Below are 20,503 nucleotides of genomic sequence, written 5' to 3'. Positions count from 1 at the left end.
TCAGAGTAGAGAGGCAAAAAATGGCTTATAAAAAATGTGATTGATGCATAGGGGTAACATTTCCAAAAGAGCAAATCCTGCTTTCTGCAGAGCTGGAGGGCAGGTCCAGCAGAGTGCTCCAACCAGCTCAGTCATTGCTGATGTAAGCTGCCACTTAGCTGTGCAGGACGCACTGTGGGTTCCTAAGATAGCCAGGGACATAATTTAAATTAGCCCATGTTACTGCACATCTGCATTGCTCTAGGAGTGTGAACATGACTGCTTGCTGTCTCTCAGCTTGCAGTCTCAAGGATGGTCTCATAAGACAGGCAAAGCTGGCCCTGGTACAATGCCATGTCAACATCAGTTCATGGCATCCAGCCATGGACATTGCCATGGTGGAAGGCTGGGAGGCTTCTGCACTGTGCTGTGTTATCCATATGCACCCAGAATCCACAGCCTGAGTGGAAGCTAAAGAAAAAAAGTCTTTTGTGCACTCAGGCAGGGCAAAAGGGAAATGAAAGCCAAAGCAACCAAAAGCATATCAAATAATCCTGCTCAGTTTCAAGTAAGTGGAAAGACTTCTGTGAAGAGAACCAAAGGAAAAAAAACCCAAAACCCCAAACCGCCCACCACCACTGTAGAGACTTAGCCAGTCACGACAACAACCACTGGAAGTGAATGAAGGAGAGGAAAACAATGTTCTTGTTCTCCTCACAGATGCCACAAAGGCAGGGCAAGGACTGGAGTACAGAGTGCAGCACCTACGTGTTCTGCCTAGCAGGTCAACTGAAACATACACGTTTAATATGTTTATATCCTTTTTATCCTTTTTTTCCCAAGTTTGATATACCTGTATGAAACCCATCTGTTTTCTGGATGGAACTCCTGTGGCTGCAACTTCCCATTAGCCATCAGAAGGCAGCTGATTCTTGAGCATCACTTAAATCCAGGATTCCTGGAGAGATGCCATCGTACCTGCAAACACCATCAGACTGACCTGCAAAAAGAAATGAAGAGGGGTCTACATTTGTCTCTCCACTGTCTGTTGGAGGGGGAAATACCAGCCTGTAGGCAGGTCCTCACTCCTCCACTCTAGTGGTGTTTGGAAAGCAGCTCCTAAATTTCCTGTGGGATTCAGCCCAGTTTCTCTTGAAGACCAGAGGACGTGAACCACAGTGCACTAACTCCTGCTGGTAACAGCTCTGTAACTCACTGTAGATGAGATTGCTGTGCCAAAGTTAAATATCCTGAAGAAGCACGTCAGGGCTTTCTGCAAGAACAGTAGCAGCACTGTTCAGAAGCAGCACCGTGCAACAGATAGATAAAAACCTTTAAAAGGATCTCGGTAAGACAACAGGAGAATAAAAGAATAGAGAAAGAAAAAGCCTGTCTCCAGCTTCCAATTAACCTGCCCCCGGCTGCTTTCATCATGTTAATTTTATATTTTACACGTGTTAGATCAACAGGGAGCACAGATGGCTGTGCTCACTTGTGAGACCGCAGCCACCGACTGGGGCACCAGCAGCACCTCTGTCACTTCCCTGCAGCGTGAGGAGGGGGGCTCCAGCCAGCGCACAGACAGCAGTGGGTCACTGAAGGTTAATAAAGGCAGGCAGCATGTAATTATCACTCCCTTGTTAGCCTCGGCCTCTCAGGAATAAATTAGAGAGACAAATGCAGAGGAGCTGTGAGAGGATCAGGCTGCATCTTGTGCTATGGGAGGGGAAGGCCACCTTCCTGAAGGTCCCTCTTTCAATTCGCTGGAGTATGTTAGAGGGAAGTGTGTCCCTCTGAGGGAAAGGGTTACTATTTGAGTATTTTATGGAGCTACATTAATTTTCTTTAAGCATTTAGTAGCACTAAATATAAGTTTACAGAAAGCAAGGAGTTTTCCTCCCTCCATTATCTACAGGCTATAGGCATATCTGTCACATGGATTGTTTTCACCTCAGTTTCTTGATCGGTCTACATTACTTTGGGCTTGCAGCAAAAGGGACGCTTTAAAATGATTAACAGCACTCTTGAGACCATAGCTCCTGAACGTAGAAGTCTCATTTGCAACAAAGATGACAACAGCTCTATTAGCCATCTCTTTGCACATGTGTAAGCAATGAAGATGAGGCTTTTGCTGCAGCAAGTTAAGGAAGCAGATGAATTCCCAAGGCAGAGCACTGGTATAGTAGAGCTGTTACATTTGCAATCAGCTTGCTGTTAATTGTTTCATCTCAGTGTGGTGAAATAACGCATAAAATAGCTTGGGCTAATGCGCTGTTAGGAAACGTTGGTCACAACCCTAAAAGGCCACAAGTCACAATTTTGCCTGACGTCAGAGCAGAACGAACAAAGAGAACATAAAAGGTTCTGTTTTTAGGTGGGAGGCAAAGTGAAGGTACAAAATACAAAGCATAAAACTCGGGGGGCATTCTGCGCATTGTGGGAAACTTGAAAGTCAGAAAAATACCACTGCTGGTCTCACTTCTGCACTTTCGTTATTAAGCGTTGTTCTCCGCTTAGTGGTTTTCCCCATCCACTGATAACACATACTGACTTCTGAAAAGCAGCAGCTGCAAAAAGAAAAAAACAAAAGCATTATTCACATAGGTGGGAATGATAAAAACCTCGTGATGCATCTCTGGTGTGCTTTGGCACTGTTCTGGCACGTACCACTTTACAATCATCCTCCTGTCACTTCTACAGGTGAAGAGTGAACTCTTGACGGGGTAAGCAGGTACACTCAGAGGGGTGCCAGAAGACCTGTTAGCTGGGTTGCCCTGCTGGCTGCAGTATATAATCCTCCTTTATTCCTCACCACACACGGACAGCTACGCGGCAGATTTCCCCAGGTGGCACTTAAGAACTGACTCGATCACGGCTAGTACCAGGGGAGGCAGACAACCCAGAGCTGGCATTTTCCTGTCCTCCTCGTGGCAGGCCTGACCTCTGTCTATCTCCTGCTGTGGCACAGCTAACACCTGCTGGTCTAAAAAGCTGGAGAAGTCGTACGCAGCTATCAAAGCCCAGCCACATGCAGACGAAGCTGCTCAGATTTCTCGAGGTAATGGGCGGCTGGCCACAGGGACTGCCCGAGTATGTCGCGGGTTTATCAGCCACCTCCTCCGTTTCTCATAAATAGATCTGCGTTCATGCCAGCTGCTGGTACAGGTCATTACCATCCTTTGCTGTTTATAGCTTTTTTTCCACTGGAACAAAGCTACAGACAGAAAGCCAGAAACGGTTTACTAAATAAGTGAATTAAAATCATGAGGCTGGACAACTTTAAAAACCATGTGGCTGGACAACTTTATGAAAATAAATAAATAAAAATTTCAGGGAGAGAAAAAGAAGTTGTTAGATGACTTTGAGTTGATGTTAAGAAGATGCTGTGGTTGCAGAATGCCTTAAGTCCCAAAAGATCAATTAGGATAACACCGTGCACTCCAGCTTTAAAGTGCAGTTCCTTACACCTGACTTTAGCTATTCCAGGTGCTTACACCCAAATGCCAATCATCTAGGTTAAACTTCCAATGAAGGCACCTCTTTAAGGAAAGCTAGCATGGGGCACCTTGATAAAATTAATGGGACAAAGCTGTTTCTGCCTGTGCACATCACTCTTTAAAATTATCTCTAAATATCTCAGTTTCTCACAGCAACAAGCATAGTCTGTGAAGTCATAGCTACAAACTTTGCAGGTCTCCATCTCACCACGGTGAGTACAAATTCCCCAGTCAAGGTACAATCTTAACACCGAAGCGCTACAATGCCTCACGGTCTGCGTTCGGGACTCTCTGCAAAAGCTGCTCCCTTACATTCAGAGTAGTCACTTATCTGCAGTCATGTGCTGCTGAGTAACCAGAGACAAATCTGCCAGCCACATCCATAAAGGACAATTTTGCCCAAAGAGATTTTCCCTTTCCCATGAGAAAGCACTGAGAGAAAATATTCTTCTGCACAGAACAACAAACAATCTGGAGCAAAATATCCCTGGCTCTTTTCCTTCTGCTCTTCCACATTTTCTCTACAGATCCGGAGTGTGGCTTTGCAGAGCTAAGCACCATCAAATCTCACCCTAACTCACCAGGGCCCTGATATTACTGAACAATGACTGGCTTTGGCAGTGCAGTTGTTAACAGGTACTAAATACAACGTCAGATCTGATCAGATCATACACCTCATGGCCTCTAGCTTTTGCTATGCCTGATAAATATTAAAGCTACATCATAAAAAAGCTCAAAGGTTTGGTTAGAAAATAGCAATCTCCTGTACTATTGCTTTGCAGAGATGGGATAGTCTGGCTTGTGTCACCTACCCATTCTATGGTTTTTTGTTTGGAAAAGACTCCAGAACGAGCTAACTCCCCAAGAGCTCCATAGAAGGCTCTACTAGAAACTAGCTCATTGAAAATCAGCAGCTTCATGGTGTTTGTTTTACCTGTGGATCAACACAATAATTAAGATATCAGGAAATTCACCTGAGCAATTTTTTACCGCTGCAAAAACACCCATCCCTCCCTTCCTCTCTATCTATTAAACAACCTAAAAATATCTTGGTGAGTGCAGTTGTACAGCAATGTGACATTTTTGCTGCTAGCTCTTCTCCCCTGATTACTCTTCCTTGTAGCTGCCCTATTTCACAATAACTTCCCGTGGCTCAAGCTCTGTGCTGAGGGCCTTTTTTTTTGCATACAAGCTGCATGTAGTAAAGCAGGATCAGTCCGCTCCAGCACAGCCTCCAGCCCCTCCTGTTACCCCATTTTGCTATCGACGTATGGAGCTGAAGGGAAATGCACCCCTTTCGACTCACGAAGGTGCCTGCTGTGAAGATGCTGCGATGTCAGCGCCGAATAATTAAGTGCTAATGTAATAACTGTGAGTTTGTGCTCCATTAAGTGAGCTCCTGCTGACTGCCTAATGAGCAAACAAAAACTCAAACTCCATTAATATTATTCCTCTAACATTAAATGTAAAAAAGGAAACTCAAAAGCCCTTAGTGGCAACCACCGGGGAGTCTTCTGAAAATGCAGAGCAAGGTGGAAATCGTGCATCCCATCGCTGCCTTTTGAGCAGACTTAGCTGTTCATTTTTCTTTTCAGAAGGGTGGAGAATTAGGTAACAATGCCGAGAGGCTGGCTGCTTCCTCTCTGCAACTTCTGAATCCTTTGTTGCAAAAAGAGCAGCGACAGGTCTCCTCTTCCTGTACTCGCAATATGACAGCTGTATCGCAGGGGTTGTGATGTGCACAGGTCCTTCGCTTGTGTGCATCAGTACGTTGAGCAGAGCCTAGAGGAAAATCCTTATTTGTCAAGATAACACATGGGATTTACGTGGGATCTAAAATATAATAATCAATGATATTGATGCAGTTGCACCGTTTTGGAAGAAGGACTCCAGAGCCCAAGCTCCCTGTCCATGTGGAAATAAAGCCAGCAGAGTTCAGAGATTAATGCAAGGTTTAGGCTGCACACGAATGGTGACATTCTCAGCATGACAAAGCAAGGGACAGCCTCTTTGCCCCTACCATTCTCTCCAGTGCTTACCATCTATGGAGAGGCAGTAAAGCCTTGATTCTATTATTTGTCCAGGAAATAATAGAGGAATTAAGGAAATTAAAATTAAGGGGAAAAAAAAAAAAAAAAAAGATGTGAAGTTTACAGATCAGTGCCCTGATTTCTGGAGGTCTGTTAGCTGAGAGGGATCTTCTAACAAGTTATTTATATGGTCTTAGAAACTTTCTCATGAAAAGGAACAAGTACTGTTTGCATTTCCTCTGGTTTTATTTGAAATTCCCTGTCAACAGACATTATTAAATGTACAGAATTTATAATCAAAGCATAAAGATATTTATTTGCCTAAGGAACCTTTCCTAGAGAAACATTCTTTTTCCCAAGTACCGCAGAAGTGTGTAAGCCAAGTTTCAAGACTTGGTACTCTAGTAAGGAACTGAAACTTCATACACGAACAGCGTGAACTACCTGCTATTTAATCTTGTAGTAACCTGCAGCAACTTTCTGGGTGTACCCTTGTTTACCCCAACCAACATGCCGAGCCTTACAGGAAACACAGAGAGATAACGTGCAAGAATGACATCTCCCCACTTCCTGAAGGACACACATTAGAGTGCATCATCAAGGACACCCTCAGCAGGTGATGTTTCCACTGCTAAAACACCCTCATATGTTTAATTTATAATAGTATCTGAAAGGTGAAGGCTTCCTACCATTAGTAGTGAAATGGGCCATTCTGTAAGAAACACAATAATAGCAAGCAAACACATGAGAAGGTAGAAGAAAAGAACTGGGGGAAACGGCATGTTAGTTGTCATTCTGTTTTTATAATTCTTTGCTCCAAAACAGATTTCTTGATCTGATCTTTGTGGCATGCTCTCCAGGAATGCCCTTGGACACAGCTCTCTGCCCTAAGGACACCTCTAGTGATGTTGGCAGGAGCCTTCTCCATCATAAAGGGAGTTGTCCCATTCCTCCTCCTCCCCAAAAGAAATGAAAATCAGGTCCAGCAAAATAATACCTGTGCCCTGTGCCGAATCCTGTCATTTACTAAAAGACAAATAAAACGGAGATTGGGAGGCCCATTATGGATGTTGTTCCTTTCAGATATGAAAGAATGGGCAGCTTGTTTATAATGTTGCAATTGGCAGCTAAACAGCATAGCAAAAGATCAGTTCAATGATGTTAGACGTTGGGCAGTAGGTTTTTCACATCCTAAAAATCTTACTGTATCAAACACACTGAAGCATTCGCATTTTAAAAGTAGCTAATAGCTTAAGGAACAGTCCTCCCTGTGATTGTGATAACTGTTAAATATCACGATGCTAATACCTTGTTTAAGGTCATATAAACATTGGAAACTAGTTATTTGTTGTTTTAGTGAGGGTTTTCATTACATACAAAGGGAACAACTTAAAATAGAGTTACTGCCAAATTCTCTCAATTGGAAGCAGGTCGGGTTTTGATCTTGGACAGGTCATCTTTGTCCAAAAACTTTCATTGCTGCATAAAGGCTTGCTTATGCTCCCCAAAGATACTAGGTCCTCTGTTAATGTTAGAGCTTTCTAACCTAAGGGAGATTTATGCAGAGACATCCCATGTGCTAGAGCTCACACATATTCTTTCTCAGACTTTCTACAAGGACAAATCTTGATTTACAGATTCAAATAACAAAGCATAGCATATTTGTTATGTACGTTTACAATTCTTTTTTTTTTTTTTCTTCAGAAAACTTGCTGTCCAGCAAAGTAAATGAACTAAGGAATTCAAGCAAAATTCAGTACTTTTAGGTAAAAATATCCCTCCCCTCCCCTTCCCCAATAACAAACTACGCATATGCACAAAAGTACTTTTCCCTTTTTGCAGTATAGGTTGAACTGAAAAGATTTGGAGTTATGCTTTGTTGAGGTTTTTATGAAAGACTCTGAGGAAAAGAACCTGCTCTAAATTCTTTCATTCTCATGCTGCAGAGAGATTGTATGACACGATATTGGCTAAACTGGCACATAACGGTACAGAGGCTGACATATCCAACACCCTTTTTTGTCTGCACTGGATTTATTTCTTAATGAAGGCATAAAGCCAGTCCAGCCTTCATTGTTAAAAAACCCACAAAGGTAACCTACAACATGAATTACTTTTCCAGTCATTGGCAAACAGTAGGCACTGTCTATATTCTCTGCATTATTACACGTAGGCAAGTGATAATTCTGAAGAAGCCACACATCCATCAGTCAATATTTCCATACCCAGAAAGTTATTGCTGCCACAGAATGATTTGTTTGGACAGAAACGTTATTTATACATAGCAAACATAGGCTCGTCCAATTACTTTTGCTGCATGCACCTTTGATGCAGGACATTGTTCAAATATGAACAATATTCAATTCTCAAATTCTGTAGACAATCAAAGCAGAGAGTGGCAGCCATACTCTCAGCATCCGAGCCATTGCAGCTTTTTTATGCAGTCAATACAAGGGTCCAACAAGTATGCGACACTAATGATACACCCAGAGTACCTTTAAACTTACTTCTGCAGCATTTTTTTTTTTTAATTTCTAAGTCTATAGTGCTCAGAAATGCCATAATCAATAAACCCACACAAATTATCAAGATGAAATAAAGCAGGGTCTCTGCATTACCTTTGCAATAGAGGATAGATACTATTTTTCTTGCATTTGTTATGTAATATTAGGGAAGAGCTATAATGACACCTTCCAGAGCTTGGAACATGGTGTACAGAACAGCTATGATAAGATTTTCAAAGCTGCCAGCAATATTTTCAGAAGCAACAAAGCACCTCAGCTGTTAAATCAAAATACCCATTTCAGTGGTATTTAGGCACCTGACCCATTCAGATGACAGCTTTGTCTGGTCCCACGACATCATCACACCCATCAGCCTCCCCTTCCCCTGCAGGTTACCCGTGGTCACAACCAAACCCAAGAGCAACCAGGCCCTGCTCTTGCTCAGTGCAGCTCTGCCCACTGGCTGTCCAGCAAGACTTCTGGCTTGATGACCGAGTTTCCACATTGGTCTTCTCCTACCTGAAAACTGGAGTGTTTGACTCCCTGATTCCCTGTGCCACACTTGGGTACCTGGTAGACCTCGATGTGGCTGGGATGGGTGTGTGGTGTGTTGTCCAGTATTTGTCCCTGGAGAATCACAGGTCCCCTAGTCACAGGTCATCCAAGGAAGACAACAGTGTGAGTAGGAGTCTGAAGTGGAAGAGAAAAGGCAGTGTTTTGCCTTGCATCGAGGAGATTAAAAGGTAACTCTTTGGCAGTGTTCATTTGTTGGGAAACAACAGCCCCTGCCAGTCCAGTCCTCGCACTGTTCCTACCAAGAGCTGTGTGAAAGTCTGAGCTCAGTGTAGGCTCTGCTGTTAATTTTAATGGCCTCTATAAGATAACTGAAGATAAAATAGCATCTGGCAAGGCACAGATACCACAGAAAGTCTATCTTTCTTTCTGCAGTTGATTGCTAACCCTAAAGCAATGATGGTTACCCTGTCCTCATTGCCCTTCCTAAGCAGCCTCTACACCAGACAAAGGAAAACAAGAATGTGCTGTCAGATCCATCTTAGTGAATTATTCTTGAAGGGACAGTCCTATGAAGCTGCTATTTCACAAACACTTCATTAAACCCTAATGTGACTAATGCATTTGTTATTCATGTGTATTTAAATTTATTCTTTGAGCCGTTTGTAAGTCTATTTCAAGGCAACTAGAGTCAACAATCTTCACATTGCTCTCACTCACCCTTCATTATCATGGTACAGTTAGTTTCTCTCTTTCCCTCCCACACCCTTTACTTTAGAAAAACTCATCCTCAGGCCACAAAATCACAAGTCACTACACAGTGTTTTTTTAGAAAAAAAGTACTTTTTACACAACAGAAAACATGTTCTAGTTACCAAACATTCCTAAAATTATCCTCCTATAATCAATATTGCACAAGCATTTTCAGAGAAATCTCTTTGTCACACTCATTAGGCAATATGAAAAACAACACAAGGAAATTCAGGAAAGCTCTCGATACAGCAGTAATTATGGTGTAAAAACCTGGCCTCCACAACAACAACCTGAGCAGATAGTTTCTCAGTGAAATTCTTATTTACTGATGAAAATCTATTCAAAACAAAAAAGTCAGCAGTGACTATGAACTTATGCCAAGTCTTTCCCCTTTCCACAATCTCAAGATCTGTTTTAATGTTGTTTCAGGTCACCTCGCTCCAAGGCAGCACTGATTTATTCTGCTCTCAGGCATTTCCAGGCTGCAGGGCAGAGCACACGGCCCCACTGCCTTTCTGCAGAGGATATTTAATAACGGGATTCTTCACGCTTAGCTTATTGAGGTGTCTGGTTCGGGGAGAAATTTGGAGGCTGTGCACATTTTGTGCTGCCAAGAAAGCCTGGGAAAAGGTTGGTTTTGGAGGAGATGGCACACAGGGTGTGCACCCTGTTGCCCTGCTCAGATGCAGACTGGGAAGGTGGGTCTCTGCACCTTAAAAAAAAAAAAAAAAAAAAAAAAAAAAAGGGGAAAAAAAACAGAAAAAAGAAAAAAGAAAGAAAAAAGAAAAAAGAAAAGCAACGGCAAAACCCCACACATCCTGGTTTTGAAAGAGTGAAGAACAGATAGAGAGAAAGAAGGAGAGAAAGAGAGAGGGGAAAAAAAAGCTTAGAGGTCTTTTAGAGCTCAAGTCCCAGTAACAGTTCTGTGAAGATTTTCAGCAAGAAATCATCTACAGCCAAAATGGAAACCTTTTACCCTGCAGCCTAATTGAAGGATATACACATTGACAAAAATTAAACAGCATCAACCTGTAGGAAGCCCAGTGCCTGCTCACTCTGAAATCCTACATAAAGTTGCCATTACCACGACAGCAGCCCCTTAGAAGTGATCGATGCTCCTTGCCATATGGCTGGGGCAAGGCGAGTGGGGCCTGACACGAAGCATAGCATCGATCCCTTGAGATGGATGTGGCAGCAGCTGCTGGGCAGGGTGCATGGGGCCCTGCACCACCAACTCTGGTAGCGGCCCTGGTGACACCAGTCCAAATGTCTGCTGGTCCCCAGGATGCAGGGGCACCCGCAGTGCTCACAGTCCCTCTGCTGCATTGTCCCCGAACCAAGGCATCAAATTCCAAGAAACCGCTGCCAGCCAGGTTTTGCTATGTGATTTTGTGTTGCTAGCAGCTGTGGCGAAACCCAACGGGGGAGTATCTGTGGAAAGCAACTTGCAGTAGAGGTGTAAAACAGTTTTAACACATATGGAGGCCTCTGTTTCATGCACAGCCCTCTGAACCTGCAAGTTAAAATTGTAGCCAGCAGCATCTATAAGGCCAAGAGTGCTGAGGGGCTGCAGTTGCAAGGAGCATTTTCAGTGACCCTAGACCTGTATTAGGTCACAATACAAAGACCTGTATTTTCATCCAAGCACCCTAAATCAGAATGGCACACAGGATCAACAGGTGCTAACGCAGTGTTATTTTGATGGGGCAGGAGCAGAGAGGCAGCTGGGGAGGACTGTGGCATCCAGGTTACTGCAGCACCCATGCAGCAACATAACTGATATGCAAAATGCTCGTAATAAGCTTACAATCCTTCTAAAATTCTCAAATTTTAACACAGACACATATCGAAAGTGTGAAGACCCCACCCTCTGTGGCTGCTGTGGAATTGTTTCTGGAGAGCAGCAGCGGTTCCCTGACTCGCTGGGTTGCACTGCCACCCCAAGCCCAGCGACGAACCATTAGCACGTGTGGTTATCTGGGCCAGCAGATGCTGGCTCCGGGAGAAACACATCTTGGTCTGAGCATGCTGGTGTGGGGCTGGGGCTGGCAGAACCACTGCTCTGCACCCACGCCAGTGTGGCCCAGGCAGGCGGGTCTGTGCTGAAGGGCAAGGTCTGTGCAGGAGGCTCTGCAGCTGAGGCCTGGCTTGGCATGGCAGCCTGAGGAGGCTGGGCAGGAGAGTGCCCAGCAGGCTGATAACACCTCCGATTAAACCAACGCTCCTGCACCCGGAATATGGTGAACGGCAACCACAGAGCTAACAGTTTTGGTGTTAATGCAGGCAGATGAGCGTTTACAAAAAAACAACCACCCAACAGACACCTCTGTTTGTCTCAGTGTATGAACTATTCCTGACCGCTCCTGGGGGACACCATAAACCTTCCTCACCACAAAATGGCAGCCTTGGCTGTGAGCACACAGGATGCCAGCTCCCCTGAGCAGCTCTCCATCTTAAACTGGCCTGGGTTGGTCCCCCTGGCATATCATGCATCCAGCCCAGCCTCCTGACGTAGATTTAATTCCTTACTGATGTACTGTACCCTCACATCCTTTGTTACTCTTCGCCCCAGATGTTTTACAACCAAAACTCTCATAAATCATGGAGAAGGCAAGGGTGTGCAGGTTGTGCACATGCCCAGGTGCACTTAGGCTGGCAGAGGAGGGAAAATAAACTCTTGCCATACCTTAGAGAAGCATCACGAAGAATGTATTAGAAAAGACCAAGCATCAGAAAACTATAGCTTTATTTATTTTTTGCTTATTTATTTTTATGCTTATTTTTTTTGTAAGCAAGAGCATGTTCAGACTTTCTTTCTTTGAAAAAATCCGCGAAAGCCATACTCTACAAATAATCTTCTCTGTTGAGGCCAGATGTGCCAAATAGGCATTGACAAAAAATACAATTCTGTGCAGATGTAGTTGAAGGATGTAGACATTTTGCCTCACTCCAGCATGTCTTAATAGATACTGGTATTTTACTCAGTCAAACATACTAATCCCACCATGTAAGAAAAACAAGGTTACAAGCATTTTAAAGTTGCTATTTCTCTCCCTCTTCCTCTTTTTAGCTTACTTCAACATGATCGATACAGGGAAAGAGGAGCAAAGTTGATGCAGTCTCTCTGCAGACTTACACAAACAATATTTCTTAAACATTTTTTTCCCATACAGTAAAAAAAATGCCAAAATATGAAAAAGGAGATTTTTCTTTCTTATTTTAAAGTGACTCTACAATGTAAATTTTTCATCCCGCAGAAAGAAAACACTGAGGAAAGCACATTGTAGTGATTGCAATGCTGGCGTGGTTAATGATGCTTGGCAACTGCTTTCCTTTTATTTATTTATTTAATTTATTTATTTATTTAAGCTGAAGCTTAAAGATACACAAAGGCGGCAAACATTAATGTCCATCTTTTGCCCCTCCACCTTGCTAGCAATACTGTGGCCCCTGCACACGGAAAAGCCCTCCTGTGCCTCACACAGTGGGGGCACACACCAGTGTAAGGTGGCCACAGGAAAATATGCACCATTCCCCTTTATAGTTCTGTAATGTCAGTGCTTAACACAAGTGCCACTCACTAAGTAGAAGGAAAATTTCGGAGAAATCAATGTTTTGTCTCAGCAATGTTAAGACAGATCAGAATTATTCTTCATAGCCATAGTTTAAATACACCTAGGCTGTTTTACAGGTAAAAGAACCCCAAATCCTCACCTAAGATACTCCTGATAAGACAATATTTTTCTCCCCCCCCTCCCCCCCTTTTTTTTCTTTTACCCTGTTTGTAAGAAAGTGTGGATAGAAAAAATATTAGGTAATCAAGCTTACAATAAAGCTAACCACAGGAAAATTATGAAGAGTGAATATAGATACTACCTCCTGTACAAGTATGGTGAGATTTACGTAGGATTTCAGATTTTCACTAGAACAAGGAGCACCCTGGCTGGGCTGGCAGCCAGGCTTCAGGCAGAGGGTATTGGAGTCCTCAGATGAGAAATATTTAACTTTGATCACAGTGACTGAGGACTCATCTATTCAGAAAATTAAACAGCTCAAGCTTTAACGGGTTATGACCAGTATCACAATACTCCCAGATGGGCTAGACCATGGGAAATGAAAATTAAAGGCATTTAGAAAGAGGGTCTGCTGGGGAGCTCCCCCATCCATCACAACTTCTTCACAACTTAGTAATCATGTGCAATTCATTGTTCACCATATTGGAATTAATTTTCTCCAGATTTTGAAAGTTATTGACCTGAAGCATAATTCTGAAACACAAGAAGTACATCATGGTCCCAGACACCAACCCTTAGGTTCCATCATAATTTGCCCTGTGGTACCACCTGGAGGCTGGAGTTTCATTGCTGCGTGTACAATGCACATGATGCCAGAAGTCTTGCATGCCTTACAAAGATTGAAAAACAACACCTTCAGATAAAACACAGGTAGAGATTGAAAGGCACTAATACGTGATTAAGTCAGTAACTGGAGAAAGTAATGTCCAGAGTGCTCACACTGAGACATACCATAATTCTGCTCAGCCACTGGCCTGCTGCTGGGTATTACACTTGGGTGTGGGAGCAAATACTGCAGCAATCCAGACAGCAGTGTCAGTGCTAATGGGAATTGTGCATGGTGAGACAAAAAATAATCAGATTTTAAAGAAAACTTAGCACTTTTCTGAGCAAGGTGAATCTTTACCAAAATCTGATAATCTTTGCAAGACTAAAAAAGCTTTTTGCTTATTAAAACTCTCTCTCTATATATATATATACATACATAACATAATTTTTATGTATTTTAATCCATGGATCTTTAAAAATGTTTTTAGGAACAGGCTTGCATTCATGTACATTTTTGCCATGTGTTCCAGGCTGTTGCAAGTTCCTCTATTTATGGATTAAAAATGTTGCACATTCCTGAGTATTGCACAGAGGTATGTATTATTTAGTAAGCTAAATGGTATTTCTGAGAATCTGCCTTTTAGTATCTGTGTGCTTTGAATTTTTTTCTCATTTTAAAGAAGAATTTAATGTGGATCTGAAATTGCTACTATATTCCCCCTGTCCCCTGGATTCAATTAACACAGCAGGTAGGAGATCAAGATATTGTGACAACTATTCTTCTCTCTCAAAAGTATGTAGCAATTTATATTCTAAAAGGCCTCAAATACTGATGTGATAATTTATAGCATCTTTGAATGCTTCTTTGTACTAGTTAAAAATTCAGAGCAACCTCATCTTGCCAGTCCCTAAAAATTGCAGTGAAAGGCAAAGCTGTGAAAACGTTCTCAGCTCCAAGCTCTGTGACTGCACGTGACAACTTCAGCAGCAGAGCTTCCATCAAGCCTCTGATAGTGCTTACAAGGTTGTTCATGTTGCCACCCAAGAAGACAGTGAAAGTGTTTAAACAGTGGGACTTAAAGGATCAAACCCTTACCATTCATAGCATGTGGAACAGCAGTGTCTTCCCTCTGCAGCTGATATATCTTAATATATCCTCCAGTTAAGCATCAGCTATGATTTTGCAAGTTAAAAACAAAGACAGGTTTGCCCAAACTTACCTGACATAGGTGAAAGGTACAAGGTAAAAAGTACAAGCAAGGTACATGGTGCACATGCAGAGCACTGCAGCAAATACTTCATGTGTACCTTGAGGTAAACACAGCCTTTTGTATTCAGCAACATTGTCCCATTTTCATGTTTCTTTTTGTTTTGTTTAATTAATTTATTGAATGCTCCTCAATTGCACTTACTTCAGCAGTGTGGGACCAAATTCTTCTCTGATATGAAACTGCTGCTATCAGCAGAGCTATTATTATTGGATTACATCTAGTTCACTGTTTGAAAGAGCAGGACCTGGTGAAATGATAAGCGCACTGTTATTAACCCAATTTTGACAATGTCTGTAATTACGACACACTATTTGAGAAGTTCTGTACAAATTCAGACCAGATGATTCCTTCCCTAAACAATTTGTAGTTTAAAAGTCCCCTGCTGCATCCCTTCCTGCTCATCTTCTGCTTCTAGGGTTATGCACTTTACCTCTTGCAGGATCCTCCCACATATCTAAAACCTCTAGCACCATTTTAGTGGTTAAATATATTGCAAGCAGCAGGCAAACAAGTTGCCAATGTGCATGTTTCAAGTTGCTGTTTCTCCAATGGCCTTCTTTCATACTCTTTCATCTCTAAATTTAGCTAACTACTAAAGTAAGAGTCTAGCAGATTCAGCAACACAGGAAATACTAATGCCGACTGTATATAATCGTTCTTAAAAGGACAGCACAGATTATGAGACAGTGTAATTGCTATTCTGTAGCCAAATGAAGTTTATTTTATGAAATTGCACCTTTTCAAGTCTAATAAACCATTACATTCATTCCAGACCAACACATACAGCACAAAATCAAAAGTATTCTTTAAAGGCTGAGACCCAGAACGTGGAAATCTGTTCAAGTCAGGATTGCTACGTCCCTATTTGAACAGATGACACTGCAACTGCCAAGCACAAGTATACCATAAAGACCTTTAATCTGAAATTTAATCTTTATAATAGCTGCCTCAGTGCCATCTAACGAGGACAACACACTGCAGAATCACAGGAGCCATTTAAGAATGTCCATTTAAGTATTGAGATGCAGAAAAGTACTGTACAAATACTGAGATTGTGACTGAGACAAGATAATGTAACTGTACCAAGTTTAATGAAAACGCAGAAAAGTTACACAATTTTAAATTCTTGTATGTTATTTTCAGATACAATAAATATGGTAAATAGGAAATGTTCTGTGTTGCTTGGGTTAGATAAATGACAAGCAATTTGATTCCCTGTATCAAATACATAAAATCTGAATAAAATATTAATAATCTATCTGCTTATATAGATAATGAGATAGTTTTAAGTTTCTAATAACCCTTGTCTTGAGAAATCATACTTCCCATATTCCAGTAAAAAAGCTTTTCCTCCTTTTTGGGAAAACAGCACAAGCACAGCCCAGAAAATTTGTTAACTCTTTCTTTAATAAAGCGGGCTAGATGTTCTTCCAGAGTAAAGATACAAAGCTCCACAACTAAATGAATACCCAGTCAAAATATCATACTGCCTTTCTGCAGTACATTAAACTGACATGACATGCAAGAGACTTTAAACATTCATAAAAATTACAGATGTGAGATACCGTACAACAGTCTCAGATACATATCTTAAACCCATATTAATTTTCATCAGAAATTTGCAATGTATATGTTTTTTCTGATTACTGGTATCCACAAACATTACAAGCAGGTAATTTCTGGGGAAAAAGAATAACTTTGTATTTTAAATGACAACTTATTTCTCAGTATATTCTTAATATAAGGCAAGACAGGGTGATGATTTGACATTTTGTCTAACTTACAGGCTTCTGACTTAACGAATACATAAAATTTTAACTATCTCTGTACTATGGTTAAGTATCAAAGACAACGTACTTTTGATGTGCAAGGACATGGTATAACCAAAGCAGATTCATTTACTGGAATTTGCTCTAATCTTCCTTGTATAATCATCTCTCTGCTTCTGAGGATCTTACTATATCCCATGGCATGACAGGCATTCAGCTCAATGGTATTCACTGCTCAGTGAAAACTTGTTAGAAACTCCAAAAATCTTTATATACTTCCAGCGCTGTTTTAAAATATGCAATACTGAAGATGTAACTAACTTATAAAAATAAAAGAACTGTACAAATCACACTCTTCCATTGGCAATGAGACTGCTCAAGAAAACAGCAATGTGATCCCTGAAACAAACAACCAGAAATGAAAAGAACGATTCTTAAAAAAAAAAGTAATAAAAAAAAGTAAAAACATTTTCCCCTGCCAAAGTTTTGGAATCTCTGAAGGCTTATGTAACACAGAATATAAAAACTTTTCTCTCTGTCCCCAAAATATTTCTTTCCTCTTTTCATAGGTACCTCTTGAACAGATTCCCCTTTGTTGGTGGTGTGGCACAAGCCTTGCTGAATGGGTTAAGGCTAGAAAAGCTTGAAAGACCTAAATAAATCAACAGCCACCTAATCCCCTGGCATTCATGCAAACTCAGGGAAATAAAATAAACCTGAAGACAGGCATGCATGTTGAATTCCAAGGTGATTTTCTATGAAGCTTAAAACTAACCCCCAATAAACACCTCTCCGAAATATTATGCATTTAAGATCGTCCATCTAAACAAAGCCATCTGACTGTTCACACCAGCCTCTCACAAAGATGCACGATGCTATGCCTGCTCATAACATTCCAGCATTTAATCATTTTACAAGGCACAAAAAATCTTAGAAGAACTACATGGTGGTTTCTGAACGTGTGAGGATACGGCAGCAGCCACATACTTACACGAGATAATGGCAGTTATCTCTTTGTTTCAGTCACTGACACAGACCTTGTAAAATCTAAAACCAGCAAACCACATCACCTCATCTTTGGAATACTGTACTTAACTCCATTGACAATTACAGACTAATCAGCAAATGACTACCATTTTTAAGACCATATTAACATTAGCTTTGACATGCAATTAAAAAATTCTTGCATGGTATACTGTATATGTATCTTCAAACTAAATAATGCATTTCTTGTGCTCTTGTTATAAATAGAGTAACTTTCTAGCACTGCTTCCTTGGGTTATTTTGGTGTAGGTTCTGCACAGGCAGGCTTCCTCTGACTACCATCTTCTTTTTTGTGAATTCCAGAAGGATTTAAGGGGATCAGTAGGTAAAAAAAAAATAAAATCTTATGTACTTGAAATAAATATCATCAGAGGCACTATATACTTGATGGGAAAGTAATACAGTTTTTCATTGAAGAACAAGATCTGCAGTTAATTTAAAACTTAACCTGTTGGTTAACGCTGCTGCACCAGTATGTGTTTTTGTTTTCTTTTTTTCTGACGAGAAATGTGAAAATCAGATAGCCATATATGTAAACATAATCTATAGAAAATAATATTAATGAGCTATGAAGTGCTTTTAATTATGAGCATTTTATATCACTTTGCATCCTTCCCTGACAAGTTACCATACTGAAGCTGGTTTTAGTTCATCTGGCTCAGGTCTACACTATGAAATACTGTAATTTCCCTTGCACCTAATCTTTGATGGCCGTAATCTCAGTAACATCAAAATTAATTCATGCCAGGGGAATACAAGCAGACAGACACAAAGAGGAAAAGAGGTGACCTGGGAACTCTCACGGGGAAAGAAGTAGGCAAAGGAAAATAAGGCTCTGCTGTATAGGTCCCCGTTCTCAAGGAATTTGTAACACATTCGACTTTAACATAGTGCTGAAGAACAATTACACAAACCTGTGCATTTAACAAATCTCAAGCTACTGTTGGATGAAAATAAAGAAACTAGGATTCCTCAACTGGGAACAAGCCTAGTGGCAGGATGATGCTTTTAATCTTTCTAATATACATTTTCTACTTCTCTAGTCACAGTCTCTGAAGAAATAGTACTCTTGCCTATTCAGAAAACCCAGTCTAGCATATTTTCTGAAAGGATGACATTGAATCTAGCTTGTCTTTGCCACGTCAGGTCTGATGCCAAGAATCTAAACATTTCCTAATCCATTATGGTACCTAGCACATACTATTCTATTTTGGGAAAGCAGTTCTATAGTAACAAAGCTCCTAAGTAAGATAACTCTATAACTAAGAATAACTGTACATTAGAACTGGGTTTTACCGTTTTTTTTTATTTAAGGCAGTCATTACAAGGTGTATATTATTTTTGAAGACTTGCAACCAAATTTGTATTATTTCTTTTTACCTAGGCTTTTGGCAGCTGAAATGGGTTACCTTTATCTATTTTCTGTCCTTCTAATCCAAAGAACCATCCAGCCCGTTGAACCATAGGAAGTTGAGCTGAGGTATACCAACTGACCTCCTAATCTCTCCCAACTAGTTTCCATTAGATGTCCAGTGGGCTGACAATAGCAAAGTCAGAATCTTTGCTGTTATTACTACTGTTGTCATCAGGGCTGGAACTCAGGTTGCTGGAGGAGGCTGAGATGGAGCCCATCAGCGGGTCAGAGAATATCAAAGGACGAGACGGAGCTTCTGGCTTCACTGCTGCTTCCTTGTGTGCCTGAAGGGACTGCGCTGGCTCTGGGACAGCACTTCTGCTTCTTTCATCTTCTTCAGAAACTATTATATAGTCATCGGTGCTCTTACTCTCACTGGTGCTCGCATCAGTTGTAGTCTGTAAGAACACAGCACAGAAAGGACTTAAAGTTAGTACTCATTTTCCCACTTAAAGAGGTTATGACACACATCAGAGATATATCATGTGATAAAGGAATAGTCATTGTTCAAAAGTAGCAATGCTCAGATCAAGAAGTTAAAAAAAAAAGTGGGTATTAACTGGATGAAATAATTTATTATTTACAAAATACCTTAACTCATATAGAGTTCTTATATGTTTCTTTATCATAATGCAGCTGTGTAGTGATTGTAGTAGCTAGGCTTCTAATACGTACATTATAGTTGTGAGGATATGAGGTACTTCTTTTCATACTGCTGTCAGTTTTCTACAGTAGTTCATGAAGACGTATTGAGAATTTTTTTGTGGATTTGCATGTACAATGGCATCTTGCAGTTCTTCAGGAGAATGGCTTGATATAACATTTCCTGGTATAACCCTGATCTATGGAATCTGAGCTGTACATTTTTTTAGTGTGCAACAGCTCAGGTTTGGCTGATCACTGCTCCCAGGGCTTTGAGGATTGGTGTTGTAGGCTGAGGAACTGAGTACTGCCTAATTATAACAGAAAACTAGGGTCTGGGAATCTCTTTTCTACCTGGTTAGACCTTGAGAAATGAGTGTTCATAAACACTCCAGTAGTGGATCAAGATTAGTTTCAGCATATCAGAAAATTCTCCATGACCTAGCAATCTTATATTCCTACCTGAAGGAAGAAAAACAGCTTTTCAGCAGACAGTGTCTATAATTAGAAGGGAGAACAGCCATACACAGCAAGGTGGGATTTCTCCCTTGTTGACCAAGCTTATTAACTGGTTGCAATGCAAATAGACAATAGCTTCTAGTTTCTTCTGTATAGGCGTTGATGAATTCAACGCCTATACAGCACTATGTCCATCAAAAATAATGTGACTGATTTCTTAGTTGTAAATGTTTTAGCATCATAATGCAACCTGCCAAGTGGCCTGAGTGGGACAAGTGTCTTGAA

General features: G+C 41.1%; 1 protein-coding gene across 8 annotated transcripts in view; it reads right to left on the bottom strand.

The window, feature by feature from the left end:
• Positions 1–15,579: 15,579 nt before the first annotated feature.
• TBC1D5 (TBC1 domain family member 5) overlaps positions 15,580–20,503 on the bottom strand; it is a 317,118-nt gene continuing 312,194 nt past the window's right edge. For all 8 annotated transcript variants that reach the window (XM_072033495.1, XM_072033494.1, XM_038173782.2 and 5 more), the window contains one exon: positions 15,580–19,515. In XM_072033495.1, coding sequence (XP_071889596.1) covers positions 19,225–19,515 — 291 coding nt within the window. In that variant the 3' untranslated portion in view covers positions 15,580–19,224. The remainder of the gene's footprint in view (positions 19,516–20,503) is intronic.

The sequence above is a fragment of the Anas platyrhynchos genome, chromosome 2 (genome assembly GCF_047663525.1).
Source record: "Anas platyrhynchos isolate ZD024472 breed Pekin duck chromosome 2, IASCAAS_PekinDuck_T2T, whole genome shotgun sequence".
Lineage (NCBI taxonomy): Eukaryota > Metazoa > Chordata > Aves > Anseriformes > Anatidae > Anas > Anas platyrhynchos.
The sequence above is the reverse complement of the archived record's forward strand: the minus strand, read 5'-3'. Positions and strand labels throughout refer to the sequence as shown.